We start from the raw sequence: 25,738 nt of genomic DNA, 5'->3' as shown, positions 1-25,738 counted from the left end.
TAAGAGTTTGAAACAACATGAGGGTGAGTAAATGACGTCAGGCATAATTTTTTCGGTGAACTATCCCTTTTAAAGGAGAAGTGTGTATTTTTTTCAATGTTAAAATACTGTTTCCTCAACTATAGGTTGAATTCTCTGAAAAGTGTCAACACTGTGGCTCTGTTTTAAAATGTTTAACTGATTGTTTGAGCATCCCAACCAGCCTGACAACCAACAAAGTTGGCTCAGCCAATGGCAAGAGTTTGGGGTGAGGCTATTCTTTTAATTGACTAATGGAAGATGGGCAGTGTTCTGGAAAGCTGTTTGAAAACAGTTATTGGTGGTGCTTGTTAAGGTGGTGCTTTTCTGAATGGCAGACAAAAAAACAGATGATAGACTTCCAATGGAAAAAGGTCCGACTCATATCTAGGAATCAAAATATCATAGATACTTGGGGGTAGCTTATTGGGCCAGTAAGTAAACATTAAATAATGCCCTAACAACCACACAGAACACCTTAGCAACCCTATAGCAACACTCTCCAGCAATATGCCGGCATCAGAGTATCATAGAGACAACTCACATTTTCTTCGGAAAATGCACAGTACCAGTCTTGGTATTTTTGCAGTTCTGTTTGGTGAAGCTAGTGGCACAGAAATGACTCTTTTCACCTTAAATGTGATGCACGAGAAAGAGAATGAGGTCAGTCACAGTTGAAATCGTTGTACATCAACTGGAGGAAGTTAAAATGGGGAGAAACGCAGTCCCCATTTCGCCTCCATTCTCTCAAATGGCATGACTCTTTTGTTTGCAGGGTGTTGGACCGCTCATTGAGATCTTTCTCCATTTTATTTTCCTTTCCCCCCTTCTTTCCTCCCTGCTTCCTTCAACGATTGACATCTTTCTCTTTTGGTGGTGCAACAGTGCCATCTAGCAGGAAAGACATTTCTCGGTCCTCTCTGTTCGGTACTTCTCCATCTCTTTTATTGCAGGGGCAGTGGGAAACACAATTCAGTACGCACAGTGATGACTTTAAGCTCTCCTCATCAGGAGCCTGGGAATAGAGAGGAGAGGGGAGAAGAGAGAGTGTTTAGACATTGACGGGGGTGTGGATGAAAGCAGATGGGCGAGGATGCTTTCTCAAAGTGCCGCCTGCTTTGGAAACTCAGGCTAGATTGCATTTCTTTTTTGTTCGGCTGCTGTAATGCAGCAGGAGAATTTGATACAGAGATGTTCCCCGAGGAGCACGTGGGATCCGTGATGCGAGAGCGAAGTAGAGATAGATGGGAGGAGAGCAAGAGAGGTCGGGGGGGGGGGGGGGGGGGGGGGGGATTATGAGTGGTTTTGGAGCACAATGAGAGGTGTTGCTTTGCAGAACTCTCTCAGATGAGATGGAGAGAAAGAAAAAGGAGTAACAGAATGAGAAGTTCAGAGGCTCCCAGCTTTGATGAGTTTAGGAAGAAATTATGATTTAGAAATCCACTGAGCTCTGCTTTCACAGATATTCTCTGCAGAATAATCAAAGAGAAAATTTGGGCCATAAAAGCAGCCAAATAATTTCATTTCTCAAATGCGGTTTGGGAATAGTCAATGAAAAACAGTGTGGTATAGCTGTGTGTGTGTGTGTGTGTGTGTGTGTGTGTGTGTGTGTGTGTGTGTGTGTGTGTGTGTGTGTGTGTGGCGGTCAGGTTTTGCCTTCATTGTGGAAGACCATGGCCCCTATGAGGAATAATTTTTTGAGTTTTTATTAAAGTTCACCCAAAAATGAAAATTCTTTCAAAATCAGTTTAGAAAGATTTTTAAGGAAATGCTGACACTTAGGTAAAGGTTGATCATCTTGTACAGTATATTGAAAGCAAATGAGATTTGAAAGTATCCAGCTTCCTTTAAGCCATGTTTATAACTCGTTTATTATCTCGTCTTGAGTGATCCGATCACAAGTGTTCATCTGAGACCGATTGCCTTTTACACCTGGTATTAACATGCATCTTAATGTGTCTTGAGGGGAATGTCTTTTTATGCAAGTGTGTCACAATGTGACATGTCCCAATTTGTTGAATTAATTTACAAACAACATGTATAGGAACTACAAGTTGTATAGCGTAGCAGTGTAATCATTGAGTAACCTCGTAGAAACAAATGAAAAACTCATTCATTCAGGTACATTTAGGAGTTATTATTATTATTATTCAGAATAAACAATTCTTCCACCAAGTAATGTAGTGCATTAGCCTATTTGTAGGCTTTTTGCTGTTGTGGTGTGGTGTGCATTTATTGTTTTTTTACAATGGCTTTGAACGCGACTCATCCATATCAGAATTCAGAGTTGGAACTATCCGTTTTATAATAAACATACTAAATAATGTTGGAACACAATTTTTGTTAAAATTAGTAAATGCGTTAAGTATCCTGAACTAAACATTTATTCATTTTGGTCAATGTTAATTTATGAAAATGCATGTTACAGTAATTGTTAGTTCATAATGCATTAACTAGTCTTAAAACATGGGTCTAAATCTTTTAATATTAAAAATACAATTATTAAGCACTTTATTAGAAACACCTGTACTCCTTCTAATTTATGCAATTATCTAATCAGCCAGTTGTTTAGTAGCAGTGCAGTGCATAAAATCATACAGATATGAGTCAGGAGCTTCAGTTATTGTTCACATCAACCATCAGAATGGGGAAAAATGTGATCTCAGTGATTTCGACCAGGGCATGCTTGTTGATTCCAGACAGGCTGGTTTGAATATTTCTGTAACTGCTGATCTCTTGGGATTTTCACTCACAACAATATCTAGAGTTTACTCAGAATGGTGCCAAAAACACAAAACATCCAGTGAGCGACAGTTCTGCAGACAGGAAAACCTTGTTGATGAGAGAGGTCATTGGAGAATAGCCAGACTGGTTCAAACTGACAAAAAGGCTATAGTAACTCAGATAAACACTTTGTACAATTGTAGTGAGCAGAATAGCATCTCAGAATGCACAACACGTCGAACCTTGAGGCAGATGGGCTACAACAGCAGAAGACTACATCGTGGGACTTTATTAGGACCATAGTGTTCCTAATAAAGTGTTAAGTGTATATTAGTAGCCTATGGGCCGGTTTCACAGACAAGGCTTAAGCCTAGTCCCAGACTAAAATGCCTGTTTGAGCTGTCTTAACTCAAAGCGACTTGCACAGATTTATCTTAAAATAGTCGTAGATTTAGCCTGTTCTGGATTAAACAAAGCTGATTGCAAGAGGGAGGACTAGAGCTACTCTAGGACTGAAGTGAAGCTTAAATGAATTCTTCAAAGAGGCAGGTTTAAATTCTGCTTAGTACTGTTTGTGAGGGAGCATGGACTATTTGTAATATCTAAATGAAGACCAACATGCACTACAGAGGCCAGCCAGATGAGTACTTGTGGATAGGAGTAATCTATTAAACTGCTTTGATGAAATCATTTTTCGAGACCGCTTTTGTATGTGCAAAGAAAATGCATTGGAGATAATATCTTTGCTTGAGCCTAGACTATCCTGTTTGTCTCAAAGAGGAAGGCCTTTACCCAATTGTCTCCAAGTCCTGATCACTTTGAGGTTTTTGGCATCTGGAATCTTTCATCGTGAAACTTGTGATTTGTGTGGTGCCAGTGAAGCAAATGTGTTTGGAATAGTTCACAAAGTCTGCAGGGCCACTTGTGAACTGAAGAATCTTTACATCAAGTTTCCTGATGCTGCTTGCCAAGCCAACTGTAAAGTGCAATTCTATGAATATGGGCACTTCCCAGGAGTGATTGGCAGTACAGACGGATGTCATGTCCATCAACTCCTGATGCTGAGGAGTACAGGAACCGTAAGAACTGGTTTTCCATCGATGTTCAGGGTGAATGCACTCCTAATTTAGAGTTTTCAAACATTGTTGCCCATTGGAAAGGTGCAACTCACGATTAAAGGATTTTTCCTCAACTCTTCATTGTGTGCTCAGTTTCAGAAAGGACAATGTAGTGGACTACTACTTGGTGACAGTGGATATGGTCAGAGTAACCAGAGGTTGCTGGTGCTCTATTATTCCAGACAGCAAGTCACTCAATTCATCAGTCTTGTCTTTTTTTGGTGGTCCAACACCAGTAGTAAAATCACTCTCTTCTGAACTCTGCATTCGATCTTTTTAAGTTTAGCCAGTTTAAGGTTCTTCCGCACAGACTATAAAGGCAGATATCATTCAATATAAGTGATGTCACAAAAATATGAATATGAGAAATGTGCAATACTGATAATAGTGAAGATATCTCACCTGAAGTTGTTGTACCGTTCTTGTGGTTACATGTTCATTTGCATTGAATTTACTGCAAATTGCAGCCCAACCACTCTTTTTCTTTTGCTCAGTGCAGTAGTATGGTTTTACTTTCAATAACTGGATGGTTTGACAACATTTCTTTTAGTAGTGTTTTTTTCATACTCACTAAAGTTTTTTTGAATGAATTCTTTTTGCCTCTGCCATTGTTTTGTCTCAAGATTCACACCAGTAATGGTGTTTTCTAGTCCATTCTGGGTTTTTATGAGCACCATTAGATCAACAGCATGTGCTCATACTTAACCTAATCAAGCTTAAACTAGGTGTTCTCATTTAGGTTTACTTAACTTACTCCAGGACTCCATAGTCTCCGACTAACTAAGCCAAATTTAAGCCACGTTCATGAAAGCTACTTAAATGTCCTAGTTTAACTAGTACACATTAAGGCTTACTCCTTGCTTAATCTAAGCCCTGTCTGTGAAACCAGGTCTATATGTTGAAATTAACATTAACCAAGATAAAAAAAGGGCTTTAAAGTTTGGTTTGTTGTTAGTTCATGTTAACTAATATTAATGAATACAACCTTATTGTAAAGTGTTACCATAATGTCTTAATGATAATCTAAAAATGCAAAATGGCTTTAAAGGGGTAGGTTTATCGGCTAGGGAAAAGTACTAGTAAAACTAGCATGGCATGGCACAACCAAGGTTGTGAGTTCAATTCTTAGGGACACACAAACTGATAAAATGTACATTGTATATGGATACAAGTCGTTTTGGGTAAAAGCGTCTGCCAAATGCATAAAGGTAAATGTAAAATATCATCAGCTCAATATAAAAACAGTAGAAGTCAATTTAAAGTCCCCACTATCATACAAAAACAAATGTGTGTGTTGGGACCCAGTGCAAGCCGTAATAAAAGGGAGGATGTGGTGTGGATAAGGTTTTTAGCCCAAGGGTCTAGATAATTCCAAACCTTTAATTATTTGTCTCGGCTCTTGCGGTGACACTTTTACCTTTGTGCTTTTTCTTCATTAGATTTTTCTCTGTCTTTTTTCACAGGGAGCCACAGGCAGACCCGGGGACAGAGGTTCCAAAGGAGAACGGGTAAGATTATGATAATGGAAAATCACATATTTAAGGTTCTATTCTATTATATTAAAAAAACACAACTTCTGTGATGAACTCATTTTCAATTTATGAGTTAAGATTCATTTTGATATTTTTGTGGTGCATGAAGTAAAAAATGTCAAGGTAATGACACTCAGGTAATTACAACCTGAGATTGTAATGAAGAAAAAAAGATTTCAGAAAGAATACGTTTTTTTTTTTTTTTTTTTTTTTTAAGTATTATTAATCTAAAATAGCAAACTTCTGTCTGCCAAATCAAAATAAGCAAAGTCAGCGTGGTAGGGCTGGAACGCATAGGGTGGAGGGAATATCGTGGGGGAACGGCGTTCCCGTTCAGACTGGCTGCATTTGTTAGGGGAATAGAGAGTATTTCTATCTTTTCTCCACTAAATAGCATACGAAAGCTTTGTGGGTTCCGCACATAAATCCGTGGGATCTTCTGCATCTGTGGTTGCACAATGTTGACTGTCGTAATTTGCCAGAACACATTTACGCAACAGATCAACACGCGGTCAATTTAGAAATCCACGCACCAGAAGGATGCACAAATATATGTTTTTTTTGCTCACACTACCATTCACAAGTACATAAGTATACGTGTAATTTAATGCACATATAAATGCTGAGCCGTTTGTATTGGTATTCTTCTTCGAGAATGTCTGTTCTGCAGTCTAGACATACAGCACACTCACGCGCAATGCTGGGGGCATGGTTTAGCGTGACTGACAGCAAATGCCCATTCTTTAAAATGAAGGGAAATATCCAGTAGATTTGGCTATTATTTTAAGAAGAAGAAAAAATTTTTCAGAATGTTCAGTTTCAACCAAGAATTTTTATTTCCCTAGTGTAATGTTATAAATTATAGAGATATAATCTGAAATAAGTGTTTTATGTTTTTATTTATAATTCAGTTAAATTTTTATTCATGATGGCAAAGCCCCATTTTGAGCTGGCATTATTCCAGTCTGTTAAGAAAATAACGTGTCACATAATCCTTAATAAATCATTTAATATTAACTTAGTACACTTGCAGTTAATTTACACTTGCAAGTCAAATTTTGGTTTTAAAAATAACCAAAAATAAACATTTCTCCTCAAATTCATCAATTTATTGTTCTTCTGAGAGATGAAGGCTATTCCATGCACTTCTGTTCTGAAAGAATAAAACAAACTTGATCTGACCGGGACAGAGAGAAAAGTGGACACCCCAGATCCACTACAACAAGAATACAAGTACATCAGTGTCTCTATTTGAGAAACAAACTCCTCACAGGTCCTAAACTAGCAGCTTTAATTAACAGTATATGCTGAACACTTGCATTGCTGCAATTAGAGGATTCTTGGATGAACAGAAAGTTTGAAGAATACATCATTTATTTTAAAAGAAATAGTCAATTGTAACATAATAAATGCCTTTACTCTAAATTTTCAATCAATTTAATGCATCCTCGGTGAACATTGCACCTCATCTAAACTATCAATAGTCACATTCCACAATATTTTTATTGATGTTTAAATAAAAAAAAGCTACAGTTTGTTGTTCCTCATTTGTAAGCTAAATCAATTAATGTAAATGTACTGTAAATGCACTGCTTCCATTGTAGTGGCTACTAGAGGTAGACAGATATATCGGTTTTACCGATTAATCTGTGCCAATAGTTGCTTTTTGCGGTTATCAGCAAAAATCTACTTCAGTAGTTGCTGATAGTTTTTTCATCCTTTTGTCATTTCAAAATAAGAGTCCCCTATGTGTTTCTGGCTTTTTTATACTTAAAAGTCCCTCGTTATGCACCAAATCTTTTTTTTTTTCTTCTGGTTATTATTAGGATTTTGGTTGAACAAAAAACTGCATCTGGGATTTCATTCATTTTGGACTCTTTGTCTTTGCCCGCCATAGTATAAAAAGAATAATAATTTTTTTTGACATTCTGTAAATCAGTTTTAAAAACTATCGGCGGATTAATCGGTTATCGACCTTTCCCATTACCTTAGTTATCGGTATTGGCAAAATCCACTATCAGTCGACCTCTAGTGGCTATATGTACAACTCCCTTTATTTAACACTTCTCCTGTTGTCAATAATCAAAATAAAACATACATTAAAAACTGCAATTTATTGCACTATTAAGGACCACAAATCATCAAGATGTGGCTCTGAGCAGTAGTTTTGATTATTCCCATGGTAAATTTTTTTGTAATATTGCCAAGGGCTGTTATCAGTTATGGTAGAGGAGGCAGCTCTTTATAGCTAGCTTGTGTTGTTTGTGATATTATTTATATTCTGCTTATGGCTCTGTAGGGAGATCCAGGAATTTCAGGAGAAAGAGGAGTCCAGGGAGAGAGAGGAAGACCTGGTGACAAAGGGTTTATTGGTCCACAGGGACCGCCCGGACCAAAAGGAGAACCAGGCCCACCTGGATCTTTAACATCACTGGGGACCGTGAATCTGTTGGTATGTACAACGTTTTTGAAAGTTAGAGAGTAGTGTCTTCAAACTGACACTTAGGTAAAGGTTGTTCATCTTATACATTACATTGAAAGAAAATGAGATTTGAAAGTGGCTGGCTTTCTTTAGGCCGTGTTTACCATGTATTATCATCCGTCATTAGTGATCTGATCACAAGTGGTCCTATGAGACCGATTGCCTTTTACACTTGGTATTTACATGTATCTTAAATGTGTCTCAAGGGGAATGTCTCTGATTTCATGACTACATACAGCAGTTTAAGTCAGTGTGGCACTGTATGTTGACATATTCCAATTTGTTCAATTCATTCACGAACAACATGTATAGGAACTACAAGTTGTCTAGCATAGGGGTTTATTCATTCAGTAAACTCGTATAAGCAAATGAAATACTCCTTCATGCCCTGAGGTTATTTGCTTGTGCTGTAGTCAATCTTTAAAGGAAGTAAAAGGCCACCAAAGCAGACAGTCTTTACAAGGTACTTACACGTTGCATAGAAGTGAAAGAGAATGATTTGTTAGCCTGAAAGATGCACTTACAACCGAAACACTACTAGTTGGTGGCCATCTGTGCAGTGGTAAAAGAGAAAAACTGTTGGATTGGGAAGAATTGACTTTAAAAGAGGAGAGAAGGAGAAAGAAAATGTTTATTAGATTATTTTCAAAGGAGTTTGTGACAAGGAACTATTTCAAGCAACTCTGGTTGGCTTTTATGAGTGTTACTTCTCCCACTGGATTGATTTTGACCTTAAGTGAACGGCGAGCCAGCAGATTCACTCACATGATATCAAAGCACATCACCCAGTGAAGTTCAGCTTTGCATACGGATTGCAACAAGATTTCACAGATACAGATAAAAGATTTAAACACCCTCTTTGGATCATTTCAGAGAGTTAAAAGTAAAACTACCCAGATAGTAGTAGTAAATTATTTTCTTTTGTTCCACTGGACTTTAAAGGGCTATGATTTTTAAACAAAGACAATAATTATTTTTAGATTATTTATAGTCTTTTTTTTTTTTTTTAAAGAGGGTATTTTTACATACAGTACTGACCACATATATTTAGATTCCATATTTTGAAAATATACATAAAATTAATGTGTTTCAGTTTCAAAAATTCAGTTTTTCTGTCATAAACAGGTACCAGACCAAAATGACCTTTACCGCCGTGTGGTCCGCCAAAGTAAAACTGTAAATTCAAGTCAGACATGAGACTCACCACCAGGTGGCACAAACTGAATTTTTTATTTTTTTTCACCTTTAAAGGTGCGCTCAGTCATTTTTGCCCATTGTACAAAGGGGCCTTGGTTTTGTTTCTGACAGGCAGCAGATACCCTAACCACACCCCAAACCCTAATCTGAGGCATCTTTCAACCATCCTGGTAATGTTTTATGCTCACAACATTCACTGACACCTGGGGGCAGCATCATTCAAAAACAATAGATTTCAGTTACCAATGCCACTTGTAGAAATGCACTTTTCACAGTGAGCTATTATTAATTGAATCAACAAGTAAAAATGTCCAATAACAGGGCAGTTACTGAGATTAAGCAAGAAGTATTTGGCTGGTCATGTGATCATAACATGGCAGCCCCCATAAGGGGACCCTCTGCATGTATGATAAAACAGCTTTGATTAGGCTGCTGATATGACTGGAGTCTTCACATGATTTTATGTTTCAAACTTACTATTCATTTCTTAAAGGGTGCAACTTTTTAATTAGGAAAAAATTACTGAGTGCACTTGAAGTGTGAAATGAAAATTGTTACAATTTATTCACAGTAGTGCCATCTTAAATTTTTGACAGGAATGACAACGAGGCTGTGAGGGATAGGCTTACCATCTCTTTAATGGACTGTACTGTTGTTTAAAGTGTGTTGGATCATTCCGATGACTTAACATTGACAAAAAAACTTTAGAAAACATGAGTTGTGAAAAGGAGATGCGATCTAGTAGCTTTATAAAGCTTTATACAGTACATGCCACTTTATACTGTAAGTCTATCCCTCACAGCCTCGTTTTCATGGCCCTACTGTAAATAAGGTCTATTATCAGCATTGTTAGTATTATTATATTTTTTACATTTTGATTTGTAAATGGAGATCAAACAATTAATAGTAGCTTTAAAGTTGAAACTCATGAATTTAATTTTGGCAAAGTATATTTGAAAAAAAAAAAAACCTGCCTTTTTTCAATAAATTTAAATGGTGGCTTCATACATACTGATTAATTGTACTACAAAAATAAATAAAAATAAAATATCCTAATTATCATGAAAATATCATAACTTCATAACTTGATTTGTTAGCCCTATTGAAAAAAACAACAATAATGCAGCAAATTAATCAGCTTCCTTATTTTAAAATTGTATGGTTATAGCACCAATTAGCAGTTTAAGTGCACATTTTCCATGGCAACAGCTAAGGAAAAAAGTCCATTGAGGGCTGGTAATATCTGTAAATAATGTAAACCACTGTCTGACAAAATCCTCCTTCCAAACTTACTGTAGAAATGATAATATAAATGCCACTGTGCCCACTTAACCAATTATTTAATTTGCTAGAAACATAGCAGATCGTTTCTATGCACATCACAGTGCACACTACACATATTCGGCCAGTAGACAGTCCTTTCCTGGTGGGATTCCTAAGGACACATTAGTGTTTGCACTACAATGTCGTCACATATATAGGTATAACTAGGTATAAATGATGTAAACAGGGCCTTAGTGTTTGTTGTCCTATAATTCTACAACCAAAAGTTGAACATACATAATTTTTAAGCCAGCTGACTTACATGGTAGCTTACAGCAACTGCAGACTTCTGTGCAGTTAGAGCACATCTATAACATCTGTCAATAAAGTTCAAATTGCTGACTTGCTGCCGATCTGCACCAACCTCCTGGCCCCTCGCCCAGATTCATAACCGCTGGGTCAAACCACCCTATTCAGAGGGCAACCGGCATTGATTGCTTTGTTGTGCATAACACAAGTGCTCCAGAATAAATAATCAGTAGATCTGCATCACAATAATTACACGAGTTCCTGAACCTATCAGCCTCTGGAAAGCGTGGTCTGCAGCTCTGAGCCGCCTGCTGTGCTGTCTCTGTCCAACGCCTCTCACTCCCAATCAAACACACTCACAACCATGTCACACAGAAACATAAACCACACACACATACAATCACAAATTAATGCTCTTTGAAGGGTAACACTATGTTTTTCATGTGATTTCGAGTGTTTTAGGAGATAATTTGTCTTTACTGTTATATTTTTTAGGATTGTGTGGTGTGTGGTGCTGTGCTGCTACAACAGGCTGTGATGTTGTGGTGCTCACATACACTTATACACACACACACACACACACACACACACACACACACATATACAGAAAGAAACTGCGCAGCTCAGCTTGATCAAAAAGCTTCAGGGGCTGTTCACACAGAATGTGTTTTTGCGTCAGTCTGTGCTATTTTTTTATTGTTTCTCTATGTAAACTTGCACTAGATGGACATCTTTGATTGCTGCACTGAGCCTCGCTGTTTTAATAAGAATCTCGCACATGAGCACCACATTTTTAGAACCTTTACAAAGAAAATGACACCTACATTCTGTTCCATTCGTTGCGCTGCATCTATATTTTTTTAACTCAAAAACGCATATAGTTTGAATGACCCCTTAGGGTGCTTTCCGATTACTCGCGTCAAAGTAGCCCAATGCATTGAACGAAAATAATTAGACGGAGCACAATGGAATGGAGCAAAACGCAGGGGTCTCTAGACATGTTCTTCAAAGTTGGATTACTTTTAACTTTGACCCTCATGGTGTGAGAAAGTTGAACTGCTTTTAAAACGTGGCACTTATGATGTGAGTAGCTGACAGATCAGGAGACATGGTGATATGGGCAAAGATATCTGTCTGACCCATGTGTACCAAGTCAAATGTAATTAATAAATAGTGCAGATAGAATGCAGGAACACATCCTGTTCGAACAGACCCTTAAATGACTGCCTACAAGGGATGTAATGGTTTCACGGTATACTTCCGTTTTAAAACATATTTTGACATATTTTAATTACTCAGTAATTCAAAGATGTCTAATAAATTAATAAATCCAGTAATTACCAGTCAGTTAATCTGATGTGTCTTACATGGGTGGTGCTGTTGCAAAAATCAAAACAAGATGCAAGAGAGGGATCCTGTGCGTATCTAGATTTACCAAGAGCATCCCAAGACAGTTACATTTTGCCAAGTAAATTTTTTCTCTGTGATGTTACAAAGCCATCAACAGAACGTTTAACTAAATTTTTTCATTGTTTACTTTGTACAATTCCTGATTTTTGCTACCTAGCAACCACTTAAAATTGCCCTTCCGTGATGCTGCAACACTTTTCATGGAGATCAAAGCAGCACATGAGGCTTGTATTGAGAGGTGCTTTGAAGCCTCAACGCCCTAAATCATTTGAAAGGGCCTTTAGAGTGATCACTAAAATTTTAGCAGATTACGTATTAATTTGCCAAATTCAGTGAAATCCCGGCACAAACCTTGTTCAGGTAAGGATGTTGCACATTCACCCTGAGGCACAGAGCATTGCAGGGGCCTCTGAGCACTTGACAGAATGGCCTTGGACTGTGAAATGTTTGCTTTTGATTGGAGGGAACCGGTTTGTTTTTCTTTGAAATATTCTTCAAAATTCAGAGAGGTATTCCAGAAAGCAGGTTAAGTGACTTACCTGGGTATGTTTACTCAAGAGTAAGCAGAGAACCTCAGCTTTCTGTTCCAAAAACTGAAGTAAATTTCAGGGAATGTTAGTAGCCATAGCAACTTACTCCCTGAATATCACCTGCTCCGGAGTAGGTTATGTTCCAGAGTTAGTTTATTTCAGGTAGATGTCAGTAAGTTTCAGAGGTCAGCGCATACGTGCCCTTTTAATAGTGACACAGTGGGCGTGGAAGTTCAGATTACACACAATATTACGGTAAACTGCTGTCTTTACCTCCCAAATCTTCTTTACTCTGGCATTTTCAGTCTCACACACCGCAGATTTGCATTCAAAAGTGAACAAATTGTGTACATTGTGCTTTAACTTTTAATGGGAAGTTTTTAATACTGTAATATGTTTAACGCAGAACACATTGGAAAGGCATTTATAAAATGACATTCCATAGTATCAGTATGTAGGTAATGTCTACCAATTAAAAGCTTAAGCAATGAATCACTCGTTATTCTTCTTCACTAACTAGATAATATGTGATAATTTCATGAACCACAGATATAGCATAGAGGTTAGAGATTTCTAATCACTTTAATTCATGTACTGTATATAGAAAAGCACACATTTCCAGACTTGTTCATTGTACTCTATTATCTGAAAATATAAAAGAGACATGCTGTCATTTAGAGTCACCCACAGTGCCCTCATTTAGCTGGTGGTCAGCCTTTCTGAGTTCACTGTGAACGTGCACAAACCCTGAGTTTCAAACTCACGGTTGAGTGAACTAACCCGCAGTCTGCAAATCATGTTGTGCTGATGTTTGTTTTCTCTCTCTCTCTCTGCCTTGTTTCTTTCTTCTTTTTCTGCAGAGTGATACAGCTGCTTTGGATGAAATTAAAACATTCATTCGGAATGAAGTATTGCGCGTGTTTGAAGGTATATCTGCCTACACTGAGGCGTATTTTTTTTTAGCTTTCAGCTCTGTGTGTATGTGTGTGAAAGGCACTTCATAAGACATTTTCAACATGAACAGTGTTATATCTAGTCTGTACCTAAGGGCTCAAAAAGACAAGAACAATGTTTTTCAAGTGCAGTGGCTTGTGTGGAATGCTGTTGGAATACTAAAAAAAATAATTTTCGATTCATCCCTCTGTTAAAACCAAAAAAAATTATGGAAGTATATGGGGCAGGACTTTGCACCAGAATAAACAATGGTTTTAAAGTGTAGCCGCAAGACTTAAGCAATATATAACATGCAACATACAACACTGTAAAAAATGAAACTGTGCAGTTCTACCTGATCTGACCCTTTAAAATGACTTTCATTGGTGTAACTTGAAGTAGACAGGTTGATTCAGTCATATTAAATAATATTTTTTGACTTGAATAAAACCAGCTCATTTAGATGATACCACATGAAGCACGTTTTTAGGTTACCTACCTAAGTGTTTGATATAAACCACCATTTTTAGTTAGTTGTGTTAGTTGGAGTAACGATGTCAGGCTGCACTTGTGCAGTTGTTGGCTGTCATAATTCAAAGTAGTATCAAAGTAACCATCCTCGGGCCATCGCTTCATGTCATCTTCCCACCCGGAAAAGGCACTGTCAAAAGATGGTCATTGAAAAGTACCGGCACTATGGAGCCACAAGTTTTTTTTATTTGCCAATTTTTACAAATGTAATACACCAAACATTACATTATCTGCTAAAAACATGGAAGTGAAAATAATGGAGACTGGAAAACTAAAACAGGCTTCCGTTATAAATCGTGGAACACTTCCGCATTCAGGAAAAAGGTGGATAAATGCGTTTTTCGTTTGTTTTAAAAAACTGAGGGATGAGTCTGTCATTTTCTGCAGTAATCGACAACATCTGTGGCCGTAACTTAAGAACCAGAACATTCCTTTAAAGGAATATTCCGGGTTCAATACAAGTTAAGCTCAATCGACAGCATTTGTGGTATAATGTTGATTAACACAAAAATTGATTTCCACTTGCCCCTCCTTTTCTTTAAAAAAAAAAAAAAGCACAAAAAAAAGCAAAAGTGAGGCACTTACAATGGAAGTGAATGGAAGTTAAAATGTATAGCCACAAGATGCAAACAATATGCGTGTTAATATGATTTTAGTGTGATAAAATCGCTTACTAACCTTTTCTGTGTAAAGTTATAGCCAATTTTACAACTTTGTAAATGTCAACAAACCCTAAAAAGACTAAATTATGATTTAAACAACTTTATAGCTCAAATAAAACATGAGTTTTAACAGAAGAATTCAAGTAAGTGCTTTTATAAAATGGTAAGCTTCACATTTCTACCTTTAAACCCTCAAAACATTGGCCCCATTCACTTCCACTGTAAGTGCCTAACTATAACTTCAATTTTTGCTTTTTTTTAAAGAAAAGGAGGGACGAGTCTAATTATTTTTCTGTGGTAATCAGCATTATGCCACAGATGCTTAATTTGTATAGAATTTTCCTTTAATGCCTGTAATCACGCAGTTATCATGTTATTATGACAATATTATAATATAGTATATATGGTATAGTGGTGATACCTATTGTACACAGTACTTATATTGATTTGGAATCATGTTTTTTTTCCAGAGAAGTTTTCAGAGGGTTACGCCTCGATGCAGAAAACGCCAGCAGCTATATTAGCTGCACAAGTTCGACAAGGCCCTCCGGGGCCACCCGGCAATGTTGGCTCCCCAGGACCCCCCGGAGAGCCAGGTCCCCAAGGTAGGAGCCAAAACCAGACAGACTAAAAACCTATTTCCTCTGCTTCTACGGCGGTCTCAGCTCATACAAAACCTCATGCAAGACTGCAATTTTATTCATAAAACTCTGAAAAGTGTATATAAAAAAAAAAAACGTGTTCCCAGTATTAAGCTACATTTATTTGCTCGCATCTCAAGGATTCCATTTTTTTAATTTTTTTTTTATTCAGAAAATGTGACGTTTCTTTAAGAATATGTCTTTATTTGGATCTGCTGCTCCTCAGATTGTTTCTCAAAATTGCAATGAACTGAGCTGGATGAGATCCCATTGCTGTTTTTGGGTGAATCAAGCTTTGAACCCTAAAATTCATCACATTGATCACGTCAAAGAACAGATGCTAAGGAGTTCAAAAAGTGTTGCTAGAGATCATAATCTCTAGAGATTAAGCCAATATAATATAGCTCAGAGGACTGGCAAGAGAATTGAGCAAGAAGGTAATGCATTTCCAACATACCTCTGCAACAATAAGCATTTATTGGAATTTTGGTGTAAGGAATTTACAGTGTTCTTTAAGAAGGCAGATAGCTGCATGACAAAGTGGCATATGGTGCTAAGAGCCAGGTGGGACATACAGTATGAAGACAGATCTAGAATCAACCCACAGTAGGAGAATGTATTATCACCCTGGACATACTTGTGAGAGCAAGACAGAAAAAATTAAGTGAGCAGATGAGGGAAAAAGCCTAGCAATATCTCATTTGTGGATGAAGTCCTCCAAAAAACAAAGAAGAGTGAGAAAATAAGAAATTCTGATTGTGCATCAAAGGCTGGCAACCATCTGCTCCAGCCTTTCTCGTCAAAAATGATTTGCAAGTTTTGTCCTTTCGGCCTGAGTTCCTGAGGACCTTAAACTGTTTTTAAAATATAATGTAATGCTTTTCATAATACTGTACAAGATTACATAGTGTACTAGGGGTGTAACGGTTTATCGTGGCACAATGCATCACGATAAAAAATGTGAGGATGCACACCGTGCAGATGGGATGGTTGGGAAATAAAAAAAAAGTTTATTATTTTAACGTCTGTTCTATCCAATACGCGTGACATAATATGCCTACGTAACGTGGGCATATACATGGAAGTCTCTTCATTGGACACTGTGGAGGTGAGGGCATGGTCGGGTGCCCATCTGGGGAGAGAGGAAGCGTTAAGGAGGTTCATCTGAGATGAATTTTCTGGTAATTACTGTTTCTGTGTTTGCAGTGAGAGACGGGGAGATAAAAATGGCCTGGTGCACAGAGAGAGGGAGAGGGACAAACAAGAAACTGCATGTTAATCACTGAGTGTTTTGTTTGATTGCTGAAAAGCGGAACTTTATTTGTGTGTGCTGAAAAGCCACTCTTTGTTTTATGTAAGCTGTAAAGCGCTCGCTGTGTATTGAGAATTAAATCCTGACTGTGGATCATGGAAACCGGCTCCCGCTTCCTCCTTTATCTGCCCGACAACGAACTTTGCTACACTGGTGTCAACACCCAGGAAGGAGGAGTGATACGCTGCTATGGAGTGATCATCATCACTGGAAGAAGTCTTCTGTTCCCTCGCCAGCATCCACCAGTTCCAACACCAGGCCCTCATGGATCTATGTGTGGAACAACAACAACATTTTGAGACGCTCCTTCGAGGCCAAGAGGAGTACCGATGGGCATTGTGGAGCTTGATACCTCAGGAGGGAGCGACCACCACAACCCCGGCAGCAGTGACCCCCCCCACGTAATGCTTGCTAAGATGGGGGTGCAAGATGATCCAGAGGCATTTCTGGAGCTCTTTGAACATACGGCCAAAGCTCTGAAATGGCCGTGGGAAGAATGGGCAGTCCATCTCCTACCGCTGCTGACTGGGGAGGCCCAGCTCGCAGCCCAACAACTTCAGGTCACCAACCTCCTGGAATACCCTGTGTTGAAGAAAGCCATCCTGCAGTGGGTCGGCCGCAGTCCAGAAGAGCACTGCCAGTGGTTCCAACCCCTGACACTGAGTGAAGTCGGCCACCTGTTTGCCTTTGCTCGACACCTCCGTGACGCCTGCCGGCGGTGGGTGCTGGTGGAGGAAGACAGTGATGTCGGTGATGTCATCAGTCTCATGGTACTGGAGCAGTTCGTCTCCCGCCTGCCGAAGGGGACAGTAGATGACTGTCGCGGACTTCCTCTCCAGAAAGTTGGGGGAGTGGGCAGACTGGATAGTTCCCTCAGCCTGAGTCGGGCGGTGGGGGTATGTGGAGGGGAGGGTGTGGTCGAGCGCCCCTCTGGAGAGAGAGGAAGTGGTAAGGAGGTTCACCTGAGATGAATTTGCTGGTAATTACTGTTTCTGTGTTTGCAGTGAGAGACGGGGAGATAAAAAAAGCCCAGTGCACAGAGAGAGGGACACACGAGAGCCTGCGTGTTAATCCCTGAGTGTTTTGTTTGATTGCTGAAAAGCGGAACTTTATTTGTGTATGCTGAAAAGCCACTCTTTGTTTTATGTATGCTGTAAAGTGCTTGCTGTGTATTGAGAATTAAAACCTGACTCGCGTGGATCATGGAAACTGGCTCCCACTTCCTCCTTTATCTGCCCGACAACGAACTTTGCTACACTGGTGCCGACACCCAGGAAGGAGGAAGGATACGCTGCTATGGAGTCATCATCATCACTGTAGGAAGTCTTCTGTTCCCTCGCCAGCATCCACCAGGCCCAACACCAGGCCCTCATGGATTTATGTGTGGAACAACAACAACGTTTTGAGATGCTCCTTCGAGGCCAAGAGGAGTACTGACGGGCATTGTGGAGCTTGATACCTCAGGAGGGGGCGACCACCACAATCCCGGCAGCAGTGACCCCCCCACGTAATGCTTGCTAAGATGGGGGCGCAAGATGATCCAGAGGCATTTCTGGAGCTCTTTGAACAAACGGCCAAAGCTCTGAAATGGCCGTGGGCAGAATGGGCAGTCTATCTCCTGCCACTGCTGACTGGGGAGGCCCAGCTCGCAGCCCAACAACTTCAGGTCACCAACCTCCTGGAATACCATGTGTTGAAGAAAGCCATCCTGCAGCGGGTCGGCCACAGTCCAGAAGAGCACCGCCAGCGGTTCCGATCCCTGACACTGAGTGAAGTCAGCCGCCTGTTTGCCTTTGCTCGACACCTCCGTGACGCCTGCCGGCGGTGGGTGCTGGTGGAGGAAGACAGTGATGTCGGTGATGTCATCAGTCTCGTGGTACTGGAGCAGTTCGTCTCCCGACTGCCGAAGGGGACAGTAGATGACTGTCATGGACTTCCTCTCCAGAAAGTGGGGGAGTGGGCAGACTGGATAGTTCCCCCAGCCTGAGTCGGGCGGTGGGGGTATGTGGAGGTGAGGGTGTGGTCGAGCGGCCATCTGGGGAGAGAGGAAGCGGTAAGGAAGTTCACCTGAGATGAATTTACTGGTAATTACTCTTTCTGTGTTTGCAGTGAGAGACGGGGAGATAAAAAAGGCCCAGTGCACAGAGAGAGGGAGAGGGACACACGAGAGCCTACGTGTTAATCCCTGAGTGTTTTGTTTGATTGCTGAAAAGCAGAACTTTATTTGTGTATGCTGAAAAGCCACTCTTTGTTTTATGTAAGCTGTAAAGCGATTGCTGTGTATTAAGAATTAAATCCTGACTCACGTGGATTGTGGAAACTGGCTTTGTCTTCCTCCTTTATCTGCCTGACAACGAACTTTGCTACAGACACAAACACTCTAACATACGATTGCACACTAACATGCTGAATATTATGTACACTAATGCTATGGGGGAATGTAATCCTAATGTCAAAAGTCATGTCTTATTTGATTTCATCTGTAAATTATTATTATTTATCTGGATAAGCATGCACTTCCATTAAATAGCCTGTGTATTTTTAAAAATAATATTTATATGTAATAAGAGACAATACTATTTTAGATTGAAAATATTTTAAATGTATTTGTAAGCAGCATATGTATCTAACATAATTCTGTATTTTCAATAAGCAGAATTATTAGCTAATAATTTCCATTTGGTGTCACCATTGCCCTTTTCTGGATGGATTTTTAGTCCTAGTACATCTCTGATTGATCATTTAACACTTTTAAGAACAGTACTTTTAGCTACGTTTTAAGGAAACTAACTGTTTGGCATATCAATCTTAACTTTTCTTGATTCAGGCTTAGTTTTGTGAACCGTCAGTATTGTGAACCGAACCGAATCGTTAGATGAGTGACCCGTTACACCCCTATAGTGTTCTTTTGTACACTAATAATGTGTGCTTTCATTGATAACTGTGAAAAAAACACATTCTTTGGACTGTGTGGATACATATCTATCGTCTTGTGAAAATATATTTTTGGTACCCGGATTGTGTTGATGGAACCCAGCATTTACAGTTGAAGATATGAAAGCTTTGAAATGCCACTTTGTATCCAGTGTTGGGAACGCTTCTTTGGAACTTTTGGTTTCCAAGCAACTCCTAGTTTAAAGTAGTTAAACTACAGTCAAGCTACTCTTTTGAAAAAGTAGTTAGCTTTAGCTACATTACAAGCTTGCTAAAAAAGTAGCTTGCTGCTTTAAGCTGTTTAATGAGGGTTTTCTTTTAAATTTTAATGACTATCTTTTGATATAATTTATAATTTAATCAGACTTTATTTATTGCAATTTACTTTTCTGAAAAATTAGCTTGTTACTGGAGAAGCTACACTAAAATAGACAAACTATTGTCCCGCTGCTGAAAAAATTTGATATTTAGTATCTCCTCAACACTGTTTATCTCACTTGATTTTGGATTGTGTTGTGTGGCATTTTTTGTGGATTGTGCTTGGAGATTGCTGGGGAGGTATGTTTCTCAGCTGGCACAAATCCAATAATGGGTATCTGGAGGAAATTAAAAGGAGAAAGGAACTTTAGTGTGCTGGTAAATCAAAAATTCAGCAGTTTTTTTTTTTTTTTAATTTATCAGATGTTGTCTTCTGCCTCTCTGTGGATAGAAGGAAGTTTGTGGGTAATATATCCTCATTATTTCCTCATCATCCTTCGCTGGAGTCTATCCTCCTTTGGAATTCTCAATTTGGCCACTTTCTTTCCATGTTAAAGTCTGAGTCACAATAATTCCACTCGGGGTCAGTTTTCTTGCGAGTTAAACAAAATGAGAATCAGCAACGTTAACACTCTTGTTTTTTTCTCTTGTGACCCGAAAGAGAAAGGTTTTGCTCAAGAATGTACGCAACACTTCCATGCGTGAGTCGAATTGAAATAGCGTTTGCTCTTTTTTTTTTTATGTCATATAATTTTCATGTGACTTATCTTTTGGGTGCCATTTAGTTTTACCTATTTATTTATTTTTTATTTCATACAGTATATGTTCTTAATATGGTGAAGTGATTTACTTTATTATGTTTTTGTTTTGTTTCATACTGTTTCTTAAAATGACCTGTGTACATGAACCATATAAACTGTACATGGTTCGTACAATTTGAGAGTCATTCTGCATAACATCTAAAACTAATTATGCAACTGTTTTATAAAGCTCAAGTGTAATCTGTCATGCTTTTGTATAACACAATTTATTGGGATAACATTTATTCAGTTTTTTAATCCCTTTGTAACATTATTTTTCATTTAAAGTTGTGTCCTCAGGAGATGAAATTCTCTAACTTGGTTTTATTAAAATGTATCTAATTCATTATCAAGCTGTAACTAAAAAATTATTTCCCTATGCTTTCCCTGCATGCCAAGAACATACCTGATTATACTTATGCTGACTGAGCTTATTATTTGAATATAAAAAATAATGGAATTTCATGAAGAGCAATGTACCAGAGTTTACAAGTCTCAACAGGAAATTTTTCAAGAATTAAATTTGAGCAAATCTGCAAATCATGTGGAAATGTCAAGCCGTTTGAAGATAAATTATATTTAAATATATTTCTATATATTTGTTCATGCTCATTTTTCTTTCTCCATGAGAGGATTTTTTTCCTAGTATGAAAAAAAGGATTTTAAATGTAAGATTTAGTAAGAGGAAAGTTTGTAGATGTATTCATGTTGCTGCAAGCTGTATTTCGCAAGTATTGTATTGCAGCGCCCCCTGTTGCAGTTCTTTTGAACTGTTCAATATGAACTCCCCCTCTAGCAGGGGGTTTGTAATGCAGTGAGTGTGAGCCACCCAGGAATCCATAATATGAAGCCGCAGGTAGAGTGCTGTTCTTCCATGGAATGCCATTGCATTGAATGAATGCGTCTTAAGGTTCTGGACGTTAGATAGTTAGTTATTTTGTAGTTAATTAAATTAGTGTGTATGCTTGTATGAGTTGCACATGTAAATTAGCTTTTGAAACATAGATTAGTGCCATTTTTACAGTGATGGTTTGCATCATCTTGCCTCTCTAGTCAAAATCTGGTCTATATTCTCTTTTAATATATACACTGTTTCTCTTTGAGGCTAGACATGGTCTGCCTTAAAAAAAAAAATAAAACAATAAAATAAAAACTGCTTAAACCAGCCTAAGATTGTTTGCTGGATTTAAATCAGCTGAGACTGATTTAAGCTGTTTTTATTTTCTACAGGGACATGTTAGTTACTAAGGCTTGTATATTTTGGTCATAGGCAGTGTTTTGCATGCCATTATGAAAATGATCTTGTGATTGTGGACTTACTGAGTGTCTGATAACAATACTGAAAGATCAGAATCAGCGAATGAGTTTTTGTTTGTTTGTTTGCCTGCTTGCAGTTTGTGACATGCAGCCCAGCACTGTCAGCATCTGTGGTGCTCCTTAAAGGGATAGTTCACCCAAAAATGAAAAATTCTCTCATCATTTACTCACCCTCAAGCCATCCCAGATGCGTATGACTTTCTTACTTCTGCTGAACAGAAACAAAGATTTTTAGAAGAATATCTCAACTCTGTAGGTCCTCACAATGCAAGTGAATGGGTAGCAAAAACGTTAAGGTCCAAAAACCATATAAAGGCAGCGTAAAAGTAATCCATAAGACTCCAGTGGTTAAATCCATATTTTCAGAAATGATATGATAGGTGTGGGTGAGAAACAGATGAATATTAAAAAATTTTTTACGATCAATTCCCACTTTCACATTCTTCTTTTGTTTCTGACAATTTGCATTCTTTGTGCATATGTAAAAATTTACTTAAATAATTATCTGTTTCTCACCCACACCTATTATATCGCTTCTGAAGATAAGGATTTAACCACTGGAGCCTTTATGTGCATTTTGGAGTTTCAAAATTTTGGTACCCATTCAATTGTGAAGACCTACAGAGTTGAGATATTCTTCTAAAAATCTTTGTGTTCAGCGGAAGAAAGAAATTCATACACATCTTGGATGGCTTGCAGGGTTAGTAAATGATGAGAGAATTTTCATTTTTGGGTGAACTATCCATTATAAACACTAACTTTTTAAAATTTCTAATCTATGGTTTTGTCATTACTCTTGAAGGGCTCTGAAAACACTCAAAATTCAGAATGATCTGACACCAGTTTTTGGCCTTTTTTTTTAAAGGCCATGCTTTCTGGAAAAGCGGAATATAAACTTCACAAAAGAATCTAGACCTGAATAATCTGGTTGAGTAAATCACATTCAGATTGTTATGACAGTATATATGTCACCCCCACCCCACTCCATTTCTTCCTACACCTGCTACCCCTTGCTTTGGAAGGGAATATACTACAAATCTGACGTTTGGTGTTTTGTGTTAAACCCCTGCAGGGTATCGAGGGCAGAAAGGGGAACGTGGTCAAATGGGGTTGGGAATACCAGGAGCACCGGGCCCCACTGGCCCGCCAGGTACAAAACTCTCCTGCACTGATAAGCCACTTATATATCATGGGTTAAATACAACTGAAGGTCCATAGACAGCATCTGCGGCATGCTTGTGATTACCACACTAAATAATTTTGACTTGTCTCTCAGTTTGAGAAAAAAAAAAATGTGTTTATAGTAACGGCATTATAATGGAAGTCTATTGGGTGATTGCACTGCGCTGGAATAAATGTTAAAAATATACACACTTTTTCAAAATTGTTGCCATAACAATTCGCCATTATACAGAAAGTGTTAGCATGAGACTTATGTGAGTTGCTTACTAACCTTGCCTGTGTAAGTTGTATCCTGTCTTTCAACTCCTGTCATGACCATTCAGATCCACTAAACCCGGTAACTCTCGCATGATATCCGCAAGAATACCAGTAAGGGATCTCTACAACTCTCCACAAAGTACTGTTTACATGGAGCAAACAGGAATTACATTGATAATGCATAACCAGAAGTTCATCCACCTAGTCCCACTTCAAAAGGTTGATTTAGACAACTTAAAGGGATTTAGAAAAATTCACCCAAAAATGAAAATTCTCTCATCATTTACTCACCCTATGCCATCCCAGATGGGAATGCAAGTGAATGGGTACCAAAACTTTGAAGCTCCAAAAGCACATAAAGGCAGCATAAAAGTAATCCATAATACTCCAATGGTTAAATCCATGTCTTCTGAAGCGACATGATAAGTGTGTGTTTGAGAAACAGATAAATATTTGATTCCTTTTTTACTATCAATCTCCACATTCACATTCACAACACATTTCACAGCCACCTACTGGGCTGGGAAGAGAATTTATAGTAAAAAAAAGGATTTGAATATTTGTCTTTTTCTCACCTACACTTACCATATCGCTTCTAAAAATCTTCGTTTGTGTTCAGCAGAAAAAAGAAAGTCACACGTCTGGGATGGCATGAGGGTGAGTAAATCATGAGAGAATTTTCTTTTTTGGTTGAATTATACCTTTAAGTACTCCAGTTTATCTCGTCTGTGTTTGTGCTACAGACATTAATGAAATTATGCAGCTTGTTTAAGTGAGATCTGTTATTACTTTCCGAAGCAATTGCACTTATGATTTTTGCTTGACGGACGATAAAAAGGGCAAAAAAACTTTAATCTCTGAGCACCTTGGCAACCGCCCACAACACCTCAGCATTGTGGCAGCAAATTTTTACAGGCAAGCACAGCTCACATATTCTATAGAAAATATACAAAATTTACTTTCACTACCTGTACTTAATTTCTCTACAGGTTTACCCGGAATAGGCATCCAGGGGCCCTCAGGTTCCCCAGGGCCCCAAGGTCCACAGGGCAGATGTAACCCCAGTGACTGTCTTCACCCTTACCCTCATGGCAGACGGGATGGGTAGGATCTCTGACACTTCCTCATTTAACCTGATAAGATCCTGGAAATTAATCAAAATCATATATACGTAAACCTTGGACTCAGCATTAAATACTGTTTAAAGCAAGTGTCTGTCATCCCTGCTAGAAAAAGAGACACAGCCACCTGTGAGGATGCAGTATGTTTATCTACTGTAATGTGGGCAGCAATACAGCTAGAGCTTGAGACGTTATTCAGATTTGTCATTTATCTCTGTTTTTCATATTTGTGACCAAATGGGTTCTGCATTTACTCATTTTCCATGTTTTGTGTATATGAGGTATGAAAGTTCAAATCACATCATTACAAATATCAAAACAGATGGTTTTATCGGGCAAGATGTAATCAAGACGAAATGAGAATTGTATTTACACTTGCTTATTTTCCTCAAGCTAAGGTGAAGTTTAGTTTTAACTGAATTGTGATGGTGCTATGCAATCTAAGTAAAAAAAATAATGTTAACAAATATTAAGTAAATAATACTGGACATATCTTCAGATGCTAATTGTGTTCTCAAACATTTCATTTTGACAAATGTTTAAAGAAGTGTACCTTCCTGTCCTGCAGGAGTAACTTTGCTCATTAATGGAGTAAATTATCATCATATTGCCTCACATGCACTGACAGTACATGTATAATGGATTGTTCATTGTTATGGACTGATCCATTCAGGTTTAAGGACATTTTTAGAAAAAGTGGAAGCTCAGCTGCTATATATATATATATATATAGAGATATACAAATATATATATATACACCAATCAGCCACAACATTAAAACCACCTGCCTAATATTGTGTAGGTCCCCCTCGTACTGCCAAATCTGCACCAACCCGCATCTCAGAATAGCATTCAGATATTCTTCTCACCACAATTGTACAGAGCAGTTATCTGTCTTACCGTAGACTTTGTCAGTTCGAACCAGTCTGGCCATTCTTTTTTGACCGCTCTAATCTACAAGGCATTTCTGTCCACAGAACTGCTGCTCACTGGATGTTTTTTTGTTTTTTGTTTACAATCATCCATGCGATTATCTAATCAGCTATCGTGTGGCAGCATTGCAGTGCATAAAATCATGCAGATATGGGTCAGGAGCTTCAGTTAATGTTCACATCAACCATCAGAATGGGGAAAAAATTTGATCTCAGTGATTTGGACCGTGGCATGATTGTTGGTGCCAGATGGGCTGGTTTGAGTATTTCTGTA

The 25,738-nt window shown here is 38.4% G+C and overlaps 1 protein-coding gene across 6 annotated transcripts in view; it reads left to right on the top strand.

Moving 5' to 3' along the window:
• The window catches only part of LOC127412422 (collagen alpha-1(XIX) chain-like), a 210,820-nt gene extending 185,580 nt beyond the window's left edge, over positions 1-25,240 (top strand). For all 6 annotated transcript variants that reach the window (XM_051648762.1, XM_051648761.1, XM_051648760.1 and 3 more), the window contains 6 exons: positions 5,324-5,368; positions 7,692-7,844; positions 13,444-13,510; positions 15,180-15,314; positions 23,044-23,121; positions 24,401-25,240. In XM_051648762.1, the coding sequence (XP_051504722.1) occupies positions 5,324-5,368; positions 7,692-7,844; positions 13,444-13,510; positions 15,180-15,314; positions 23,044-23,121; positions 24,401-24,519 (597 nt within the window). In that variant the 3' untranslated portion in view covers positions 24,520-25,240. The remainder of the gene's footprint in view (positions 1-5,323; positions 5,369-7,691; positions 7,845-13,443; positions 13,511-15,179; positions 15,315-23,043; positions 23,122-24,400) is intronic.
• Positions 25,241-25,738: the final 498 nt, after the last annotated feature.

This window comes from Myxocyprinus asiaticus, chromosome 21, assembly GCF_019703515.2.
Source record: "Myxocyprinus asiaticus isolate MX2 ecotype Aquarium Trade chromosome 21, UBuf_Myxa_2, whole genome shotgun sequence".
NCBI lineage: Eukaryota > Metazoa > Chordata > Actinopteri > Cypriniformes > Catostomidae > Myxocyprinus > Myxocyprinus asiaticus.
The sequence above is the reverse complement of the archived record's forward strand: the minus strand, read 5'-3'. Positions and strand labels throughout refer to the sequence as shown.